The sequence below is a fragment of the Nansenia antarctica genome (genome assembly GCF_963989245.1).
Source record: "Nansenia antarctica genome assembly, chromosome: 10".
NCBI lineage: Eukaryota > Metazoa > Chordata > Actinopteri > Argentiniformes > Microstomatidae > Nansenia > Nansenia antarctica.
The window spans coordinates 33,337,710-33,357,592 of record NC_137680.1 but is presented as its reverse complement, the minus strand read 5'-3'; the positions used below and the strand labels follow the sequence as shown (position 1 = coordinate 33,357,592).

Sequence of the window (19,883 nt, the reverse complement as noted above, 5' to 3'; positions counted from 1 at the left end):
TTGACAAACTATATTTCTCTCAAGGGTAGTTTTAGTGTTGTTCAACTTCTTTCCTTGTCAAGTAATTGGTCGTCTAGGGTTCTCACCTCTGGCGGTCACACCCCACCCCTGCGTTCTCTACATACATCAAGCACACAGATAGATAGATAGATAGATAGATAGATATATCTTTATTTAGTCAGGACAGTGCACATTAATGAACAGTCACATATACAAAGTATGGTGACAGTAAAAATGCCAGATTTAGCTGTGAACTAATTAGAATCCGTAGTCCTCATGACTTAAAATCGTACAATAGATAAAAAAAAGAAAAAAAAGAATAATAGGCAACATCACAACAGAATACAATAGGACATAAAAGAATGAGTATGTGACCATTGGGACATACATTGGTGCAGTAGAAAATAAAGTGCATAGGTTAAAAGTGCAAAATAAGACATGAAAATAAGGTAGTGCGATGGTACTGAGGGAAAGGTAGCTGGACAGTCTGTAGTACAACAAGGGGATGCCCAGAGAGAGTTATGGGTGGTTATGATTACAGAGAGAGCTATGGGTGGTTATGGTTACAGAGAGAGCTATGGGTGGTTATGGTTACAGAGAGAGCTATGGGTGGTTATGGTTACAGAGAGAGCTATGGGTGGTTATGGTTACAGAGAGAGTTATGGGTGGTTATGGTTACAGAGAGAGTTATGGTGGTTATGGTTAGAGAGAGAGTTATGGGTGGTTATGGCTAGTTACTAGGGTGGTGACTGGTTACTAGGGTGGTGACTGGTTACTAAGGTGGTGACTGGTTACTAGGGTAGTGACTGGTTACTAGGGTAAAAGTCCATTCATTCATTCATTCATTCATTCATTCATTCATTCATAGTGACTGGATCTTTAGCTCGATGGCGGGCCAGTGTTTTTTCCTCTCCTGTGTCATTGATAGCCTATGCTGCTGCAGCTGTGACTGCTGCTGGATGTTGGTCCCTGGCAGGGCGGTGTGTGGTATGGTGAGGTGAGGTGTGGTGTGGTGGTGTGGTGAGGTGAGGTGAGGAGAGGTGAGGAGAGGAGAGGTGAGGTGAGATGAGGTCAGGTGAGGTGAGGTGAGGTGAGGTGAGGTGAGGTGAGGTGTTACCTGTCGGCTGTCATGTTTGGACGAGGAGCTGCTGTTGCTGCGGGAGGGGGAAGAGATCTTCTGTGACATGGCCGAGCTCCTCTCCTCTGAGCCCATCTCCCAGCAGGCTGTGGGGGGGGCAGGGCCTGGTCAGGATACAGGGGTGTGGTCCACCAGGCACATCCCCTCACTACCCCAGAGAGAGAGAGAGAAAGAGGGAGGAAGAAAGAAACAGAGAAGGTCAGTGGGAGTTGCAGGGAGTACTCGTCGAAAAGCTTTTAAGCGACATCGGTCGCCTCTGTGAACAGTGTCAAAGAACTAGCAAGCTAGCTAGCTAGCTCAGAGGCACTGGCGGACTCAGGGGGGGGGGCAGGGAGGGCGACCCCTTTTGAGTGGCGAAAATTAGAGGACGTGCCCTATTGGTGCCCCTCCAATGGTCTTAACTTGACCATGTGCCCCCATAGTTGAAAAAACGTCGCACTAAAGTGCCCTTTTGAGTGGCAAAATTAGAGGATGTGCCCTATTGGCTGCCCTTCCAATGGTCTAAACTTGACCATGTGCACTGATGGGGTTCCATGTTGTGCAGTAGGCGCCCTTTTTTTCTTTTCACCCCTGCTCTTCAAACAGCCTGAGTCCGCCACTGCTCAGAGGTGATTAGATGAGCTAGTCTGCTTGCAGTCACTCCCTCGACTTCATAGAAAACAGGCTTTGATGAATAAGCAGAATGCCTGAAAAGCTGCTGTCTGTATTCAAGGAGGTGAGGACACAGAGGAATCCACCTGCTCTTGGACAATCGATCCACTCTTAAATACGCAGACCCACTCCTCAATTTCCGGGTGACAGAGGAATCAAGAAGAGGACAGGTTTTTATCAAGGGTCTCACTGGGATATCCACCCTGGAATACTGTTAGAGTGCTTCCTTATTCACTGTGCTGCGTACAGCCTTTACCATAGAGGACGGTATGAGTCATGAGACACCGCAGGCAGCTAAGCTAATCAAGGATAGTATAATGATAAAAGAGAGCACAGTCTATGACCTCCCTGAAGAACATTGAATATGACCTTCACTTGTGTGTGTGTGTGTGTGTGTGTGTGTGTAGTGTGTGTGTGTGTGTATGTGTGTGTGTGTGTGTGTGCGTGCGGGTATGTGTGTGTGTGTGTGTGTGTGTGCATGCGGGTGGGTGTGTGTGTGTAGTGTGTGTGTGTGTGTGTGTGTAGTGTGTGTGTGTGTGTGTGTGTGTGTGTGTGTGTGTGGGTGTGTATGTGTGTGTGTGTGTGTCTATGTGTGCGTGCGTGCGGGTGTGTGTGTGTGTGTGTGTGTGTGTGTGATGGACACAAGAATACTAGGGTAAACCTTGGTAGGCGTCTGATCCGGCCAGCCCTCTCCCAGGCTGGACCACAGCCATGTAGGTCACATCAACACTGATCCACCACAACAGCCGAGCGCATCAGTGGACGCGAGCTTCCCTCCATCCACAACAAACGCTGTGTCAGCAAAGCCTGGAGGATCATCACAGATCCCAGCCACCCCAAACCACAGCCTGTTCCAACCGATGCCATCCAAAAGACGAAGCCTCTTCCGGAGCCTCAGGGCTAAAAATTCAGAGACTTACGAACAGCTACTTCCCCCAGGCGATCAGGCTCATAAACAAGCCTACTGTAGACAACTGACTATCATCCCCAAGCACAGCCCATGTATACGGACTACCTAAACCTTAAGCTCACAGCCACTTTACCAATTGAACTATCTATTTTATTTAATATTTGTACTGCTAATGTATCCTGTAGTATTTCTCACTTAGGCTATGTCCTGTACTATTCTCACTTTTTTATCTTGTTTTTATGCCTATTACCTTATTGTCTTGTATTGTCAGGAACCAAAGCCTAAGACTTTGACTTTCTTACACTCATGTAATGGGACGTAAACAATACAACTCGAAACTGGAAACTGATACTGACAGTGACGGAGCATGATGAGCGTAGCTCTACTTTCCATCCTACAGGTACATGGATGACTGCACGCTATGGCCAAACCTGAGAAGGCGTCAACCGTGTGGTGCAGCAGGACTGAAATCGTTAATTATTCATTCATTAACTGAAGTGTTTGTGAAGATAATTATGGCTGCTGAAGTGGCCCTGGGAAGTGGGGACCATAAGTCGACCACTTCAGATTCAGATTCATTAACACAAAGTGCTCAACTCACACAGTCAGACATACAGTAGGCTATACTCACACAGACATACAGTAGGCTATACTCACTAGGGGTTCGCCGTGCAACGGTTCTTTTCTCGGTTTTCGGTTTATCCTGTGTTTCATTCAAAGTCGGATATTTGTTCATGGCGAGCGGAGTTGAGAACATTGGCAACAGTTTGAGGAAGCCCTGGATTGCTACAAATCTGCGTTGTGGGGTCATTCATTCTGGTTTTGGTATTGAATACAGCAATGTTGGAATGAAAACAGTGAACAGAAACACGTGTCGCAGAAATGGAGAATCGAATGTTGTCGTGCGACAATATCGCATCGCAATGCACACGGCGTGCGATGCGATATTGTCGCACGACAACATTCGATTCTCCATTCACACCCACACACTTCGGTGGTGTGAATTGAGAATCGAATGTTGTCGTGCGACAAAATCGCACGCCGTGTGCATTGGCCTTAAGAGGCACTTTTTTGTGACGCCAGCTGGTGAAACCATAAACCACTCGCGTGAAACGGCTATGTGGAATGGATTCAGTTATTGTTTGAGGCTAACGGTAAGTGATACATGGCTTGTAAACATACTTTAATTTTAGGACGTGTTCAAAAGCAAGGACTGTGTGATCATCTAATTATGTGTAGTTATGACTTATGTGTTTTTAGCATGTTGATGTTCTATCAGCATGTTGTGATGTTATTAAAATAAAGTTTAGATGTTCGTAGCGCTGTGTTTTGTTAGCCGCTAGCTGCTGCCAGCGTTTGCTTCCGAACCGTGAACCGTGACCCAAAAACCGAGGTTCAAACCGAACCGTGGGCCAACTGAACCGTTGCACAGAAATACAGTAGGCTATACTCACACAGACATACAGTAGGCTATATATACTCACATAGACATACCAGTGTTTCCTCTATATGCATTTATTCGTGGCGGGCCGCTACAAATGAATTTTCTCCGCCACTAATTGATTCAGTCCACTAAAGCCCGGTACACACATAAGGATTTTCAAAATCTTAACATAATTTTTATCTGAGATAGACCCCACACAAAATCTTGGATTGAACAGCCTTGATCGTATTGTGTGTGGTGTGCGCCGATATTCCCATCCGAAAAGAAGAAGTCAGCTCGCTTATTGATTGGCTACATTCCATCCACTTCACAATCGGACTCGCGAACAGGGTTGCCAGATGGGATTGACATTTTCCACCCTAACCACAGTCTAAAACCGCTATTTCCACCAAAAAACCCCGAGCCCATCTGGCAACCCTAGTCGAGAGTTGCCCACACACAAGGATGTTTGGTCGTAAATATTGAATACATACAACATTTAAGATTGTCGGCCCCAACCATTTTCAGGATATCTTGGTATTTGATCACCTGCTATATAAAACATTGCCGCTTTTATTTTTTTTGCCACGCTCCCTCTAGTTCTTGGTGAAATTACGTCGTTGTTTTGAGCGCGCTTGCGCGTGCACGCGGAATAATCGTGCGCTAGGATTGGCCTGACCGCCACTAATGTGAAAATTCCTGGAGGAAACACTGCATACAGTAGGCTATACTCACACAGACAGACCAAGGACCCGACCCACCCTGGGCACGAACACTTTGTCAAGCTGCCCTCGAACAGGAGGTACAGGACCCCGGCCGCTAGGACAAACAGACTGAAGGACAGCTTCTACCACAGGGCCGTCAAGGCCCTGAACACAGAAAAGGCCTAAGTTCTGGGCCCAGGACAAGTCCGGACGGATTGTAATGGCAGCTAGTGCTGAGGCACAAACATGTACATTTTCAAGCCTGCAAACTGTGACACTTTAAAAAAATGTGAAAAAATACTTTCTTGTGCAATATGACAACCCTAGTTGACTATCTGTGCAGTATAGTACAGTGGATTGTGTACATAGCCTCTATTGATGTAAACCAGCTCCTTATCTTCTTGTGATTTTATGCATCTATGCTTTTTCCAAAATGTGTTTCTTTTTCCTTTCTTAAACACCAGGGGAGCCTCACCTCCTAAATTTCGTTGTTTGGTACCTGTACTGTAACAATGACAAATAAAGTCTATCTATCTATCTATCTATCTATACAGTAGGCTATACTCACACAGACATACAGTAGGCTATACTCACACAGACAGACAGTAGGCTATACTCACACAGACATACAGTAGGCTATACTCACACAGACATAGAGTAGGCTATACTCACACAGACAGACAGTAGGCTATACTCACACAGACAGACAGTAGGCTATACTCACACAGACATACAGTAGGCTATACTCACACAGACAGACATACAGTAGGCTATACTCACACAGACAGACATACAGTAGGCTATACTCACACAGACATACAGTAGGCTATACTCACACAGACAGACAGTAGGCTATACTCACACAGTCAGACATACAGTAGGCTATACTCACACAGACATACAGTAGGCTATACTCACACAGACATACAGTAGGCTATACTCACACAGACATACAGTAGGCTATACTCACACAGTCAGACATACAGTAGGCTATACTCACACAGTCAGACATACAGTAGGCTATACTCACACAGACAGAAATACAGTAGGCTATACTCACACAGACAGACATACAGTAGGCTCACACAGTCAGACATACTGTAGGCTATACTCACACAGACAGACATACAGTAGGCTATACTCACACAGACAGACATACAGTAGGCTCACACAGTCAGACATACTGTAGGCTATACTCACACAGTCAGACATACGGTAGGCTATACTTTGCTAATGTGCTGTGAGTGGTAGTGTGTTGTCGAGGGGGGGTTGATAAACAATTAGCGGCAGGGGCGACTGTAAATCTTTTCAATTCACAAGGCAAGCACCGTTCCGTAAAAACGCTAAAGGCGTTATCGATGCGAATAGGGACAGGTGCTGCTGAGTTTGTGGGAAGCCCATTTGGATATAGTTCATAGAGTGTAGATGTGGATTGGATCACGGTGAGACTCATGGTGGTTATTTTCCACTTGTGTCATGTGTCCAGTTTCACCACTAAACCCCACAGAATTGAAAACGGCCTGAGGGCAGGTTTCAGCTAGAATCCGAATTACGTGTGTGTGTGTGTGTGTGTGTGTGTGTGTCAACCACTCGACCTCCCTCTGCTCCCTATAGAAAGCCACGTTCTGACTAGGTGAGTGGCTGCTGTTCGGCTCCCAGAGTCCTACAAAGTACACAAGAGTCAAATCCTTTGGGCTTTGGTTCCTCAAACACTGACATTGCAGTATTCGGATACAAACACAATAATAATAATAATAACCAGCGTAAGTAAGTAAGTAAAAAAAAGGAACCCTACATGGTAGAGCAATAAAGTGATGGATGTAGAGCAGCAGCAGCAGCAAGGTTAACACTAGAACAGCCGTGCCTTTTTACCTACTAAAAGTAGGCCCTCTTTAAAATGCTAACCTGCTATTTACACACAACGACCACTAGTTGGCCGCTTGTAAATTAGCCTGCTTCCTACACAAAAAAACTGCAAAATAGCTTCATACTATCTTATCCTGATGTGATTTTGAAAACGTAAGGATACTGGGTGGTAGAACGCACATATCAAGGAAATGTCATCGAGTGCAAAGATATAACCCGTTTTTTTTACTCACAGGTGTCAATTGCCAAAACACCCATGGCTGTTCTAGTGTTAATCACATGACCCACTCTGCATCAATGGGCTGCTCCGGCGCTGATGTAACGGCTTCTCGGGTTAGAGCAGACAATGGGGCCGGCCACCTGAAACCTCTGTCCTTTCGCCAAGCCTCCTGCTCCGTCTCCCCCCCCCCCCCCCACGCCTGGTACTCTGGCCGCGGGCCACCATGGCAGGGACGATGGAGGTCCAATAACATAAGGCATCAGGGCCCACGGTACAGAGACAGAGGACACCAAACACAAGGAGTGTGAGGCAGGCAGGACATCCTGTCCCTGAGGTGAGTAGATGTCCTGTACGGATGCTGGCCTTAGGGACAGTACTTAGGTTTACTGATTTATCACCATGCAATCATACTTGTCAGTCAATTGTTGGAATTTGGTATGTTTGTTCTAGGCACAGGGTCAGACCCCTGGAGCAATTAGGGGGTTACGTGCCTTGCTCAAGGGCACATGCAGCTCCCTCCTGTCCTGAGGCGAGAATGGTTTTAGTTCGCTGCTTCACTCAAAGTTTTTTTTTTTTTTGTCATGATCCTCAGAGCTCCAGTATTCTTGGACACACTGGGCGGGGTCATAGATGCGAGTGACACTCCCCATACCAGGCCCCCCTCATAGAGACCCGCTTTGGGACATGTAGTAGTAGCCTAGTGCTACTTCCAGTCTGACCTCTGACCTGCGCTGTGTGTGTGAGGCCTCTCATGTTGCCATGGTTCCAGTAAACAGACTGACTGCAGGCTGGAGCCAGCACTGCTTGTTGTTCCCCCCCAAACCCCCCACCCCCAAAAGCCAAGCCCAACATGGGAAAGCCAGCCAGCCAGCCAGCCAGCCAGCCAGCCAGCCAGGAGGCAGATGGCGCTCAGGCAGAGAGAGCAGGGGCCTCTCTGTGTCTCGCCCTAGCATCATTTATTCATCCACTTTCCACTGATCCACGCTGCCTCCTCTCCTCACAGCCCTGCCTCCTCTCCTCACAGCCCCCTCCTCTCCTCACAGCCCTGCCTCCTCTCCTCACAGCCCTGCCTCCTCTCCTCACAGCCCTGCCTCCTCTCCTCACAGCCCTGCCTCCTCTCCTCACAGCCCCCTCCTCTCCTCACAGCCCTGCCTCCTCTCCTCACAGCCCTGCCTCCTCTCCTCACAGCCCTGCCTCCTCTCCTCACAGCCCTGCCTCCTCTCCTCCTTGGTGGTTAAGTGAAACACAACGGAATGGACTGCAAAATCACACACACGCACATGAACACACACACGCACACACACACAGTCATTTGGAGGAATTGGGGCCTCTCCCACTGGGGTTCAGGGGACAGAGGGAGGAGGGGGAACACTGACACACTGACAGCAGGACAGAATGGAAGATGAATGGAAGCCATGGGCAAAGCTGACTGATTTGCAAGACAGGGTCTTCTAAACACACACACGCGCACACACTCAGAGACACACACACACACACACACACACACACACACAGACACACAAGCACACACACACACACACACACACACACACACACACACACACACACACACACACACACACAGGAAAATAGGCTATCCTATTTTCCGGTCCAGTCCCAATTCTGCTACAACCTAAAACATTGACTCCTGTTTAATGAAAATTCCTCACTGGAGGACATAATTTCCCTCCCCGCGCCATCCTAGATTGAATGGTCAACAGACTTCATGACTATGGTGTGACAGATACAGTGGGCTTATGAATTTCTATGGGAGAAATTAGGATAATAGGATATTCTTTTACTTAACTTTAACTGCTGTGGTACCCTTTATGAATTGAAATTGTGATACTTAAGCTGGTATCAATATCAAAGTCAAAATGTGGGTATCGATTCGTGACAATACTTAGAGAAACGCAATACATAGAGAATCACAATGTATTGAATCGAAGCCTATGTATGGTGAAATAGATATATTCAGCCAGGAGATCTGTTAGAGCAAATTATCAATAAAGGCAGCCTGTTTCGTTTCAAGATGTATAAGAAAATATATTTAATATTTTCCTCTATAGAAGGAGGAAGTTTACAGGTTCGTCAGACGCATCTGAAGATTCAAAGTTCCTCTCAAAAGTCCAGATCATTCATTACATCTCAGTATTTATGCACTCAGGTACCCTCAGGTAAGAAGTCCGCCCTCGGGTGAGGTCTAGACCAGCGGTTCCCAACCTGTGGGCTGTGAGAGTACTGCAAGTGGGCCGCCAAATCATGGGCCAAAAAAAAGTTTATTGACGTTTTTTTGTTAGAAAAACGTTTTAATTTTAAAAATATAAAAAATCTAGGATTGAACAGCCTTGATCGTATTGTGTGTGGTGTGCGCCGATATTTCCATCCGAAAAGAAGAAGTCAGCTCGCTTATTGATTGGCTACATTCCATCCCAATCGGACTCGCGAACAGGGTTGCCAGATGGGATCGACATTTTCCACCCTAACCACAGTCTAAAACCGCTAATTCCACCAAAAAACCCAGAGCCCATCTGGCAACCCTAGTCGGGAGTCGGGAGTTGCCCACACACATAAGGATGTTTGGTCGTAAATATTGAACACATACAACATTTACGATCTTGGTATTTGATCACCTGCTATATAAAACATCGCCGCTCGGCTTTAATGGTTTAACCGGTATTATTCTTTTATTTTTTTGCCACGTCGTAGTTTTGAACGCTCGTGCGCGTTTCATGCGCGTGCACGCGAAAAAGAAATTGCGCGCGCTTTGCGCGCTGCTGAGTGGGCCGCGAATACTGGAGAGATCTGTAAAGTGGGCCGTGTGAGTCCTAAAAGGTTGGGAACCGCTGGTCTAGACCAATCATGAGCAATGGGTGTGGATTTGTACATTGAGGAAGATGATGGGGGATGAAGGTTCATGGGGAATCGACCCCCACTTTCTCCTAGAGACACAAGGATGTAAAAGGAACACAAAGGCCACAAACTGGTTTAGTCTGGTCCTAGAGTACTGGGTCTGGGGAAACACAAAGGTCCAAAACTGCTCTAGATGGCTTAGTCCATCTAGGTGTAGGTCAGGAGAAAAGAGAGCAATCAGGTCTTTGTAATCATTTAAATGTGTCTGTTGTCTAGCCAATGTCAAGCTTCAAGTAGAGAAACTGGTTTCAGTGTGTGCTTACAACAGGAAATCAGTTTCTATAGCTTGCTCTAGACATTACATTTACTGTTGTGAAGTTTGAATCTTAAATGTAGAAAAATGTCTTATTACATATAATCATTTTCTCTCACAGATCTCATACACTGCACTGTACTACTAGAAACCTGCCTGTGACAAAAGAACATTTTGTTGCAATAAATCAATAAATCAAAAAGAGCGACTGTATTACATATAGTGAAAAACAGACGCGGCCACAGCACTCCTCTCATTTCTCAAGAGTGTGAGAAAGTCAGCTGACCCCAACCCAGCCCACCGATACCATTAACAACAACTGTTATAGTGACACACGTTCTGTACTTTAACAGTTTTTTCTTGAATTCTGTAAAAACACCACTTTTATTGTGTGAAACAAAAAAAAAAACATTCAAGATGTCAAAACTGGTCAGTGGTCAAATATATATATAACATATTCTACACTCAAACATTACATATTATACTGAAATACACATTATACAACTTAAATTATATAGGAGAGAGGGAGGAGGCACCTGGTTGCAGCAGTGAATCACTGGGCTCTTTAAAGCAGACGAATAAACATGTTTTATGGCACTTTTAACTAAATAATAAAGTGAAACCTTCCTTTAAACATGCTGTGAAAAAAATGCCTACATTATTAGAAGTTGTCGAGCTGACATTTTCGTGCCTCTCGTCAACACACCAGGGTGATGTCGCGTCAAATGTGTGGCCATGCTCAACGTATTGCCTCCCTCATACGACTTTCTCGTTGCACAATGCCTACACACCATAACTTTTTTATCGACCACCATTCTTCCGTCCTTCCGTGAGTAAACAACAGATTTTTTTTCCCGCATTATAAACCTATCATTGCATCCTATCAACTTATCTCCACACCAACACGGCAGTCATGCTGCCCGATCACGTCTCTTCATGACACTGGCTCCCCCGCTGGTGGAATGAGCTTCCCACGGCTGTCAGAACTGCAGAGTCACTACCCATCTTCCATCGGAGACTGAAGACTGTTGTTTTGTGCACACGCTCAATTTAGACTCACAAGCAGCTCTCAAAATCCCAGCTGCAGTAAAGAAAGCTCTTTGTAGTGTCTGATTTTGCACACTTGTGTTGGTCAATGCTGGTCTTGGTCATTTACAGTATGTTCCAATAAAAAGTACATTGTTTGAATATGAAAGAGATTCTCAGAACAAATGCTATAAATGGTTCAAGGAACCCTCTAACATGTTGCATTGTAAAAAATATAAATGTTTACATTAAGAATTGACTCCAACATGTGAAGCTTGTTTTGTGAGCCTGCTAACAATGTAAAGTAGTGTTATAGTTAACTAGTTAGCAGTGGGGATTACTCACCCAATGTTAATGTAAACATTTATATTTTTTACAATGCAACATGTTAGAGGGTTCCTTGAACCATTTATAGCATTAGTTCTAAGAATCTCTTTCATATTCAAACAATGTACTTTTTATTGGAACATACTGTAAATGACCAAGACCAGCATTGACCAACACAAGTGTGAAAAATCAGACACTACAAAGAGCTTTCTTTACTGCAGCTGGGATTTTGAGAGCTGCTTGTGAGTCTAAATTGAGCGTGTGCACAAAACAACCAATGTGCATCATGTGACCAGAACAACCAATGTGCATCATGTGACCAGAACAACCAATGTGCATCATGTGACCAGAACAACCAATGTGCATCATGTGACCAGAACAACCAATGTGCATCATGTGACCAGAACAACCAATGTGCATCATGAGCACAGAACAACCAATGTGCATCATGTGACCAGAACAACCAATGTGCATCATGTGACCAGAGCAACCAATGTGCATCATGTGCACAGCGGACCGTTCTAATGCTTTGGTCCTCATATCGGCAACCAATCAAAATGTTCAGACTTTTCTTTTGAAACACGGAAATACGTTTCAAAGTTGTTGAGAATCACAACACAAACTCGCTAGTCAAGCCAAAATACTGCAAGGCAATGGATTGGGTGAGGTGCTAACTGTTAGCAGGCTCACAAAGCAAGCTTCACATGTTCCGAAAGAAAAGTCTGATTATTATATCAGATCCCGATATGAAGACCAAAGCATCAGAACGTGACACATATTTGCAGCAAGTTGCGACGTCATGTTTCACATTTGCCTACATGTTTGGGTTTATTCAAATTCTTGGCGTACCCAAAAAATAACCGAGGCTGTCGCAAGTTTCATGTGCAACTGTACAATACGACTGTACAGCGTTGTTGAAAATGCTGGCTTTCGAAGTCTCGTTGCACAAGATCTGGCCGCGAGATCTTGTTGCGGGTTGAAGCAGGAATAGCCATAAAAGATCGATCTCGGGATTTATGAATCGATAATCGGTCATTCAAATTAAGATCGATTCTGAATTGGGAAATCTTTTTTTTTAACCCAGCCCTAACGACGAAGGAACAGACCAATGAGCCCATTGTGCACGGTAGGGGGTGCTGGCATGGACCAGCCTGGGGAGAATAGGCAACACAGCTCTGTTCTCCACTACGACCCACAGCACTCCCACTCAGGCATGACCTTTGACGTACAATTACTTTCAAAGACTCACTTTGAGAGAGAAAGAATCTGGTCCAGTAAAAGAGAGAGAGCGAGGAGGTGTCCTCGAGATAAAGACAGACCCAGGATATTGGTCCTCTGGTTTAAAAGGTCCCATATTATGAAAAACTCACTTTTTCAGTGCTTGTACATTTGGGTCTCTGATGATCCTACTAAACACAGAAACTGTGAAATAAAGCAATTCAGTCCGTTATTTGTGTGCTGCGTATTTTGGAAAACATTCAATCCAACAAGCCATTCAGATAGGCTGCCCCGCCTACACAGAGATAGGCTGCCCCGCCTTCACAGAGATAGGCTGCCCCGCCTACACAGAGATAGGCTGCCCCGCCTACAGAGAGATAGGCTGCCCCGCCTACAGAGATAGGCTGCCCCGCCTACAGAGATAGGCTGCCCCCGCCTACAGAGATAGGCTGCCCTGCCCCGCCTACACAGAGATAGGCTGCCCCGCCTACACAGAGATAGGCTGCCCCGCCTACACAGAGATAGGCTGCCCCCGCCTACAGGGAGATAGGCTGCCCCCCGCCTACACAGAGATAGGCTGCCCCACCTACACAGAGATAGGCTGCCCCGCCTACAGAGAGATAGGCTGCCCCGCCTACACAGAGATAGGCTGCCCTGCCCCCGCCTACACAGAGATAGGCTGCCCCGCCTACACAGAGATAAGCTGCCCCGCCTACATAGAGATAGGCTGCCCCCGCCTACAGAGATAGGCTGCCCTGCCCCGCCTACACAGAGATAGGCTGCCCCGCCTACACAGAGATAGGCTGCCCCACCTACACAGAGATAGGCTGCCCCCGCCTACAGGGAGATAGGCTGCCCCCCGCCTACACAGAGATAGGCTGCCCCACCTACACAGAGATAGGCTGCCCCGCCTACAGAGAGATAGGCTGCCCCGCCTACACAGAGATAGGCTGCCCTGCCCCCGCCTACACAGAGATAGGCTGCCCCGCCTACACAGAGATAAGCTGCCCCGCCTACATAGAGATAGGCTGCCCCGCCCCGCCTATACAGAGATAGGCTGCCCCGCCTACACAGAGATAGGCTGCCCCGCCCCGCCTACACAGAGATAGGCTGCCCCCGCCTACACAGAGATAGGCTGCCCCCCCGCCTACACAGAGATAGGCTGCCCCCGCCTACACAGAGATAGGCCCCCCCGCCTACACAGAGATAGGCTGCCCCGCCTACACAGAGATAGGCTGCCCCCCCCGCCTACACACAGATAGGCTGCCCCGCCCCGCCTACACAGAGATAGGCTGCCCCCCCCCCGCCTACACAGAGATAGGCTGCCCCGCCTACACAGAGATAGGCTGCCCCGCCTACACAGAGATAGGCTGCCCCCGCCTACACAGAGATAGGCTGCCCCGCCTACACAGAGATAGGCCCCCCCGCCTACACAGAGATAGGCTGCCCCCCCCCGCCTACACAGGGATAGGCTGCCCCGCCCCGCCTACACAGAGATAGGCTGCCCCGCCTACACAGAGATAGGCTGCCCCCCCCGCCTACACAGAGATAGGCTGCCTCGCCTACACAGAGATAGGCTGCCCCGCCTACACAGAGATAGGCTGCCCCCCCCGCCTACACAGAGATAGGCTGCCCCCGCCTACACAGAGATAGGCTGCCCTGCCTACACAGAGATAGGCTGCCCCCCCCCGCCTACACAGGGATAGGCTGCCCTGCCCCGCCTACACAGAGATAGGCTGCCCCGCCTACACAGAGATAGGCTGCCCCGCCTACACAGAGATAGGCTGCCCCGCCTACACAGAGATAGGCTGCCCCCCCGCCTACACAGAGATAGGCTGCCCCCGCCTACACAGAGATAGGCTGCCCTGCCTACACAGAGATAGGCTGCCCCGCCCCGCCTACACAGAGATAGGCTGCCTCGCCTACACAGAGATAGGCTGCCCTGCCTACACAGAGATAGGCTGCCCCGCCCCGCCTACACAAAGATAGGCTGCCCTGCCTACACAGAGATAGGCTGCCCCGCCTACACAGAGATAGGCTGCCCCGCCCCGCCTACACAGAGATAGGCTGCCTCGCCTACACAGAGATAGGCTGCCCCACCTACACAGAGATAGGCTGCCCCCGCCTACACAGAGATAGGCTGCCCACCCCGCCTACACCGAGATAGGCTGCCCCGCCTACACAGAGATAGGCTGCCCCCTCCTACACAGAGATAGGCTGCCCCGCCTACATAGAGATAGGCCCCCCCTCCTACACAGAGATAGGCTGCCCCCCCCTACACGGAGATAGGCTGCCCTGCCTACACAGAGATAGGCTGCCCCGCCTACACAGAGATAGGCTGCCCCCCCGCCTACACAGAGATAGGCTGCCCCCGCCTACACAGAGATAGGCTGCCCCCGCCTACACAGAGACAGGCTGCCCCGCCTACACAGAGATAGGCTACCCTGCCTATAGGGCTGCACGATTTGGGGAAAAACATCGAATTGCGATTATTTGGACAGATATCGCGATTGCGATTAATTTGCGATTATTATTTTTTTAAATAGCAAAAAAAAAAAAAAAAAAAAAAAGGGAGTTTTTGTAAAATGTGGCCATATCTCCGGCTAGGAAGGTCGTATCAACGTGCAGTTTGTTTGTACGTCTTCAGGGGACTTAGAGGCTCCCTCCTCTAGCACGCCCACAGCCCGAGCTACGAGTGAAAGAACTAAACTTACATTGGGTTGCTTTAAAGTTGGGTTGCTTTAAAATCAAGCTTCAGATTAAAACATGTGATGGAGCATTACTAACCTGACTCAGGTGGTTTGTTTCACACATTCTAGGAAAGCTTAATTGGAAGCTGTTTGGAAAAGGGCAGGTACTTTCAAAAAAATACTTGGCAGGTGATTGGATGAATCTATCTATCACCTATTTTCAGAGAGCATTACCACATGATACCATCAAACTATTAACTGCTCTAATTCTAATGCAAGGATGAGAACTTAAAAGATATGAATTGGGACAACATATTTATTTATGTTTTTTTTAAACAGCAACACCATTTTGTTTCTCTCAACAAGTGTCTTTTTTTTTACGTTCATTGACGTTGACGTTCATTGACGTTGAATCCGACGCGCTGTATGACGTATCCCATACGGGTAGTGGTGTTTCTCAACCCTCTCCTCGGGGCGCCCCAGCCGCTCCACATATTTGATCTGTTCCACCACCAGCACACCTGATTCAACTAATCAAGTCCAAAGCAATTATGATTAAGCGTCTGCTAAATGGCAAAAAAATAATAATAATAATAATAAAAAAAAATCGCAGGCAAATCGCAGGCTTTGCGATTAGCTAATCGCGTCATTTCAAATCGCGATTTCGATTTAAAATCGATTAATCGTGCAGCCCTACCTGCCTACACAGAGATAGGCTGCCCCCCCCCCCCCGCCTACACAGAGATAGGCTGCCCCCCCCCCGCCTACACAGAGATAGGCTGCCCCCCCCGCCTACACAGAGATAGGCTGCCCCGCCTACACAGAGATAGGCTGCCCCGCCTACACAGAGATAGGCTGCCCCGCCTACACAGAGATAGGCTGCCCCGCCTACACAGAGATAGGCTGCCCCCCCCGCCTACACACAGATAGGCTGCCCCCCCGCCTACACAGAGATAGGCTGCCCCCTCCTACACAGAGATAGGCTGCCCTGTCTACACAGAGATAGGCTGCCCCTCCCTGCCTACACAGAGATAGGCTGCCCTGCCTACACAGAGATAGGCTGCCCCGCCTACACAGAGATAGGCTGCCCTACAGAGAGATAGGCTGCCCCGCCTACACAGAGATAGGCTGCCTCCGCCTACAGAGATAGGCTGCCCCGCCTACACAGAGATAGGCTGCCTCCGCCTACAGAGATAGGCTGCCCCCGCCTACACAGAGATAGGCTGCTCCCGCCTACACAGAGATAGGCTGCCCCGCCCCGCCTACACAGAGATAGGCTGCCCCGCCCCGCCTACACAGAGATAGGCTGCCCCCGCCTACACAGAGATAGGCTGCCCAACCTACACAGAGATAGGCTGCCCCGCCCCGCCTACACAGAGATAGGCTGCCCTACACAGAGATAGGCTGCCCCCCCGCCTACACAGAGATAGGCTGCCCCGTCTACACAGAGATAGGCTGCCCTACACAGAGTGCCTCAGTGTCTCATCAGGCGCTGTGTTGAACATTTCAAATGATTGTTGTTGCAGAAGTTGCAAAAAGTACAATAATAAAAAATGTATGATCTGGATGATGTAAAATCACTGAGTTTACTAAATTATTGACATGGTACTGACTGAGATAGACTTTTCTGTACACTATGGACTGGGTAGTATACAGTGGGTACTACTGATGACATTCTCCATCATCTGACAAATGCTTCCAATACATTTATAGAAAGTGTTTTTACGAACCCAGGGTTGAATAATGATTAGTACTATATTAGTACTATTAGTATCATAGCAGGTTAGTGTTTGAAAGAGTAAAGCCCCTTAAAAAAAAAAAAAAAAAGGCTGCTTGACTGTTAAGGATCTGATGAGAAAAGGGACGAGGCCAATAGCCTAGCAAGACGAGGGAGCTGAGTTTTTAAGCTGGAGAAGAATACTAAATTCTATTGATGGAGATCACAGTGCTATTAGTTATATAATGCATAGCTTGTATTGGGACAGCTTCTCTAAAGATGGCAGCGGTGGGATTTGAACCCATGCCTCCAGAGAGACTGGAGCCTAAATCCAGCGCCTTAGACCGCTCGGCCACACTACCTGACTGTACACCTTTTAAAGCTGAGCCTGCCACTCTCCTTTTTAATGGACTTTAATGGAGTCGAGAAAAGAGTTTGGAGATTTGGAACAAGGTCACAATGAGATGGTATTCTGTCCTCTTCCGCTGTGGAGCCATCCCAGCTTCTCATCTTTGAAAATATGGCAGTGGTGGGATTTGAACCCACGCCTCCGGAGAGACTGGAGCCTTAATCCAGCGCCTTAGACCGCTCGGCCACACTACCCCTTAGTCCCAACCGAAGATAGTCAAACCTCTTTCTGGCTTTAAGGATCTGATGAGAAAAGGGACTAGGCCAATAGCCTAGCAAGACGAGGGAGCTGAGTTTTTAAGCTGGAGAAGAATACTAAATTCTATTGATGGAGATCACAGTGCTATTAGTTATATCAGTGGTTCTCAACCTTTTTGGGGCCAGCGCCCCCCTGTCCATTATCCAGGCCTCTTACCGCCCCCCCATCAAAAAAAGTAGGCTTATTTTCTTCCCTAGATATTAATGTTGACTAATATTCTGTGTTATATAATTTAAAAAGCATGTCACTGAATGCCAAATAATAGATTGGATTTAACTGGGCAGTTGGAATATGATTATCATTAGTTTACCAGAGAGCAGAAAAGCCATGTGAATGTGAATAAAAATGCTGTTTCTGAGTGTTAAACAAACTCAGACAACATCAGAGAATACAAACAGACTGCTACGGAACAGCAGCAATTTCACACATGTCCGATGCAGAACAAACAGTAGGCTGCAGAACTGTACATTACAACTAACATTGTTAGTTTTTTTTAAGTGTGCTGGTGTTGCATTTCTCCAAATTGCTGTTTTATGATGCTAATATTTATTCATTTTTTATTGGACTTTGGGGAGGGGGGGGTCACAATATGGCGGCAAACGCTAGGGGGCTATTATTTTAATATTTTATTTAGTATTCTATGGTATTATTTTCATAAACTGACCACTTCGAATTTCTCATATCAAAACATATCAAAACATAACAAAGTTCCAAAGTTCAGAGCTCTGCGCTCTGGGAGCGCTCAGAGATGGGCGCTCTGACTGAAAACACGGTTTTGTCCGAGCGAACTGACCGTTCGTGCATTTACGAACGTACCCGTAATAACACTGCTGACAGCTGATCAATACAAAAGACGCTGCAGCTGATGCGTTCGTTTCCAGGGCATCACAAGAGGAGCAACATATCACAAAAAAGCGATCGTATTTTAGTTTGCAAACACATCGCAATGCTAACCTCAGAATGGCACTAGGGATAACATCCACAACAACACTTAACAGTAATACATTTATGTAATATACTGTGATGAACCTGCGAGGGGAGGGGACATTCATAGCTGATTTCTCTAGGTTCGATTATTGGTAAGCGACAGAGAACTTTCAGGACTGGTTTATTACGATCGCTTTTTTGAGATAGGTTGTTCCTGCTGTGATGTTCTGGTATGGTGGTATGGTATTACCACTCATTTTAACTAAATTAAATAAGCTGTATTGAAAGGAAGCGAACGAAGCGAACGCAACAATTACAATGAGCCCACAAACTGAAACATTATGTCACTCAAGCATAGCCTACAAGGAAAACACTCATAGAAGTTGGGCATTGGTCAACATGATGTTACAGATGGGATGAACCGGGGTTCTTTCTATCGTAGCATAGTATTGCAATTTCTGCACTGTACATGAACTGTCAAGATTATTCTACAATGCAGCTTACCCAGACACATTGGAAACTATTAAAAGCTCTGCCTTTGCTAGCTGAGTTATTAGCTTCTCCATTTTCTTGATGACACTCTCACTTTTATTTTTTGTGTCTGCGTCAGAGCCCGGCCAAGTTCAGAGCGCTCAGAGATGGGCACGTGTAGGGCTCTACGGCGCACTGCAACCAAACTAGCAGCTTTTTAGAAAAGGCTTCCCGCTCAGCCAATCACATTTCTACATGTCGTTCTATCAACCAATAGCAGCGGCCGTGGCTCGCATTAGGCCGGGACAGGCAGCCAGCAGGGTCGAACAGTCGACCGAGACACGGTTTGTCCGAGCGAACTGACCGTTCATCGTGCATCGACATTCAGCGTTCGTGCATTTACGAATGTGCCCGTAATAACACAGCTGTTTTTCATGAGAAAAATACTTAATGCGCGAACGCCCCCCAAGAACACCTCAACGCCCCCCTTTTAAAGATATCTGTTCCAGCGTCCCCCGATGTTGAGAAACGATGAGTTATATAATGCATGGTGTAGTGACTACATTATGGGTTCATGTTCTCCTCTTACTGTTGGTTGTGTAGTGGGAGGGAACCAGTTCTGGCACTAGGGGCAGAGGGGAGGATTATTGACGTTGCAACTTCCTGTTTAGACACAACAGTTTTGGTGATCTATTTTCTGGTCCTGTACTGAGAGTACAAGTTGTTATTTTGATTAAACAGTTATCATTACGTTGCCTACGT

General features: G+C 47.2%; 1 protein-coding gene across 1 annotated transcript in view; it reads right to left on the bottom strand.

The window, feature by feature from the left end:
* The window catches only part of osbpl3b (oxysterol binding protein-like 3b), a gene marked incomplete at both ends in the record, with an annotated part of 34,109 nt that extends 32,896 nt beyond the window's left edge, over window positions 1–1,213 (bottom strand). The window contains one exon of the mRNA XM_080540427.1: window positions 1,118–1,213. Within this exon, the coding sequence (XP_080396553.1) occupies window positions 1,118–1,213 (96 nt within the window). The remainder of the gene's footprint in view (window positions 1–1,117) is intronic.
* Window positions 1,214–19,883: the final 18,670 nt, after the last annotated feature.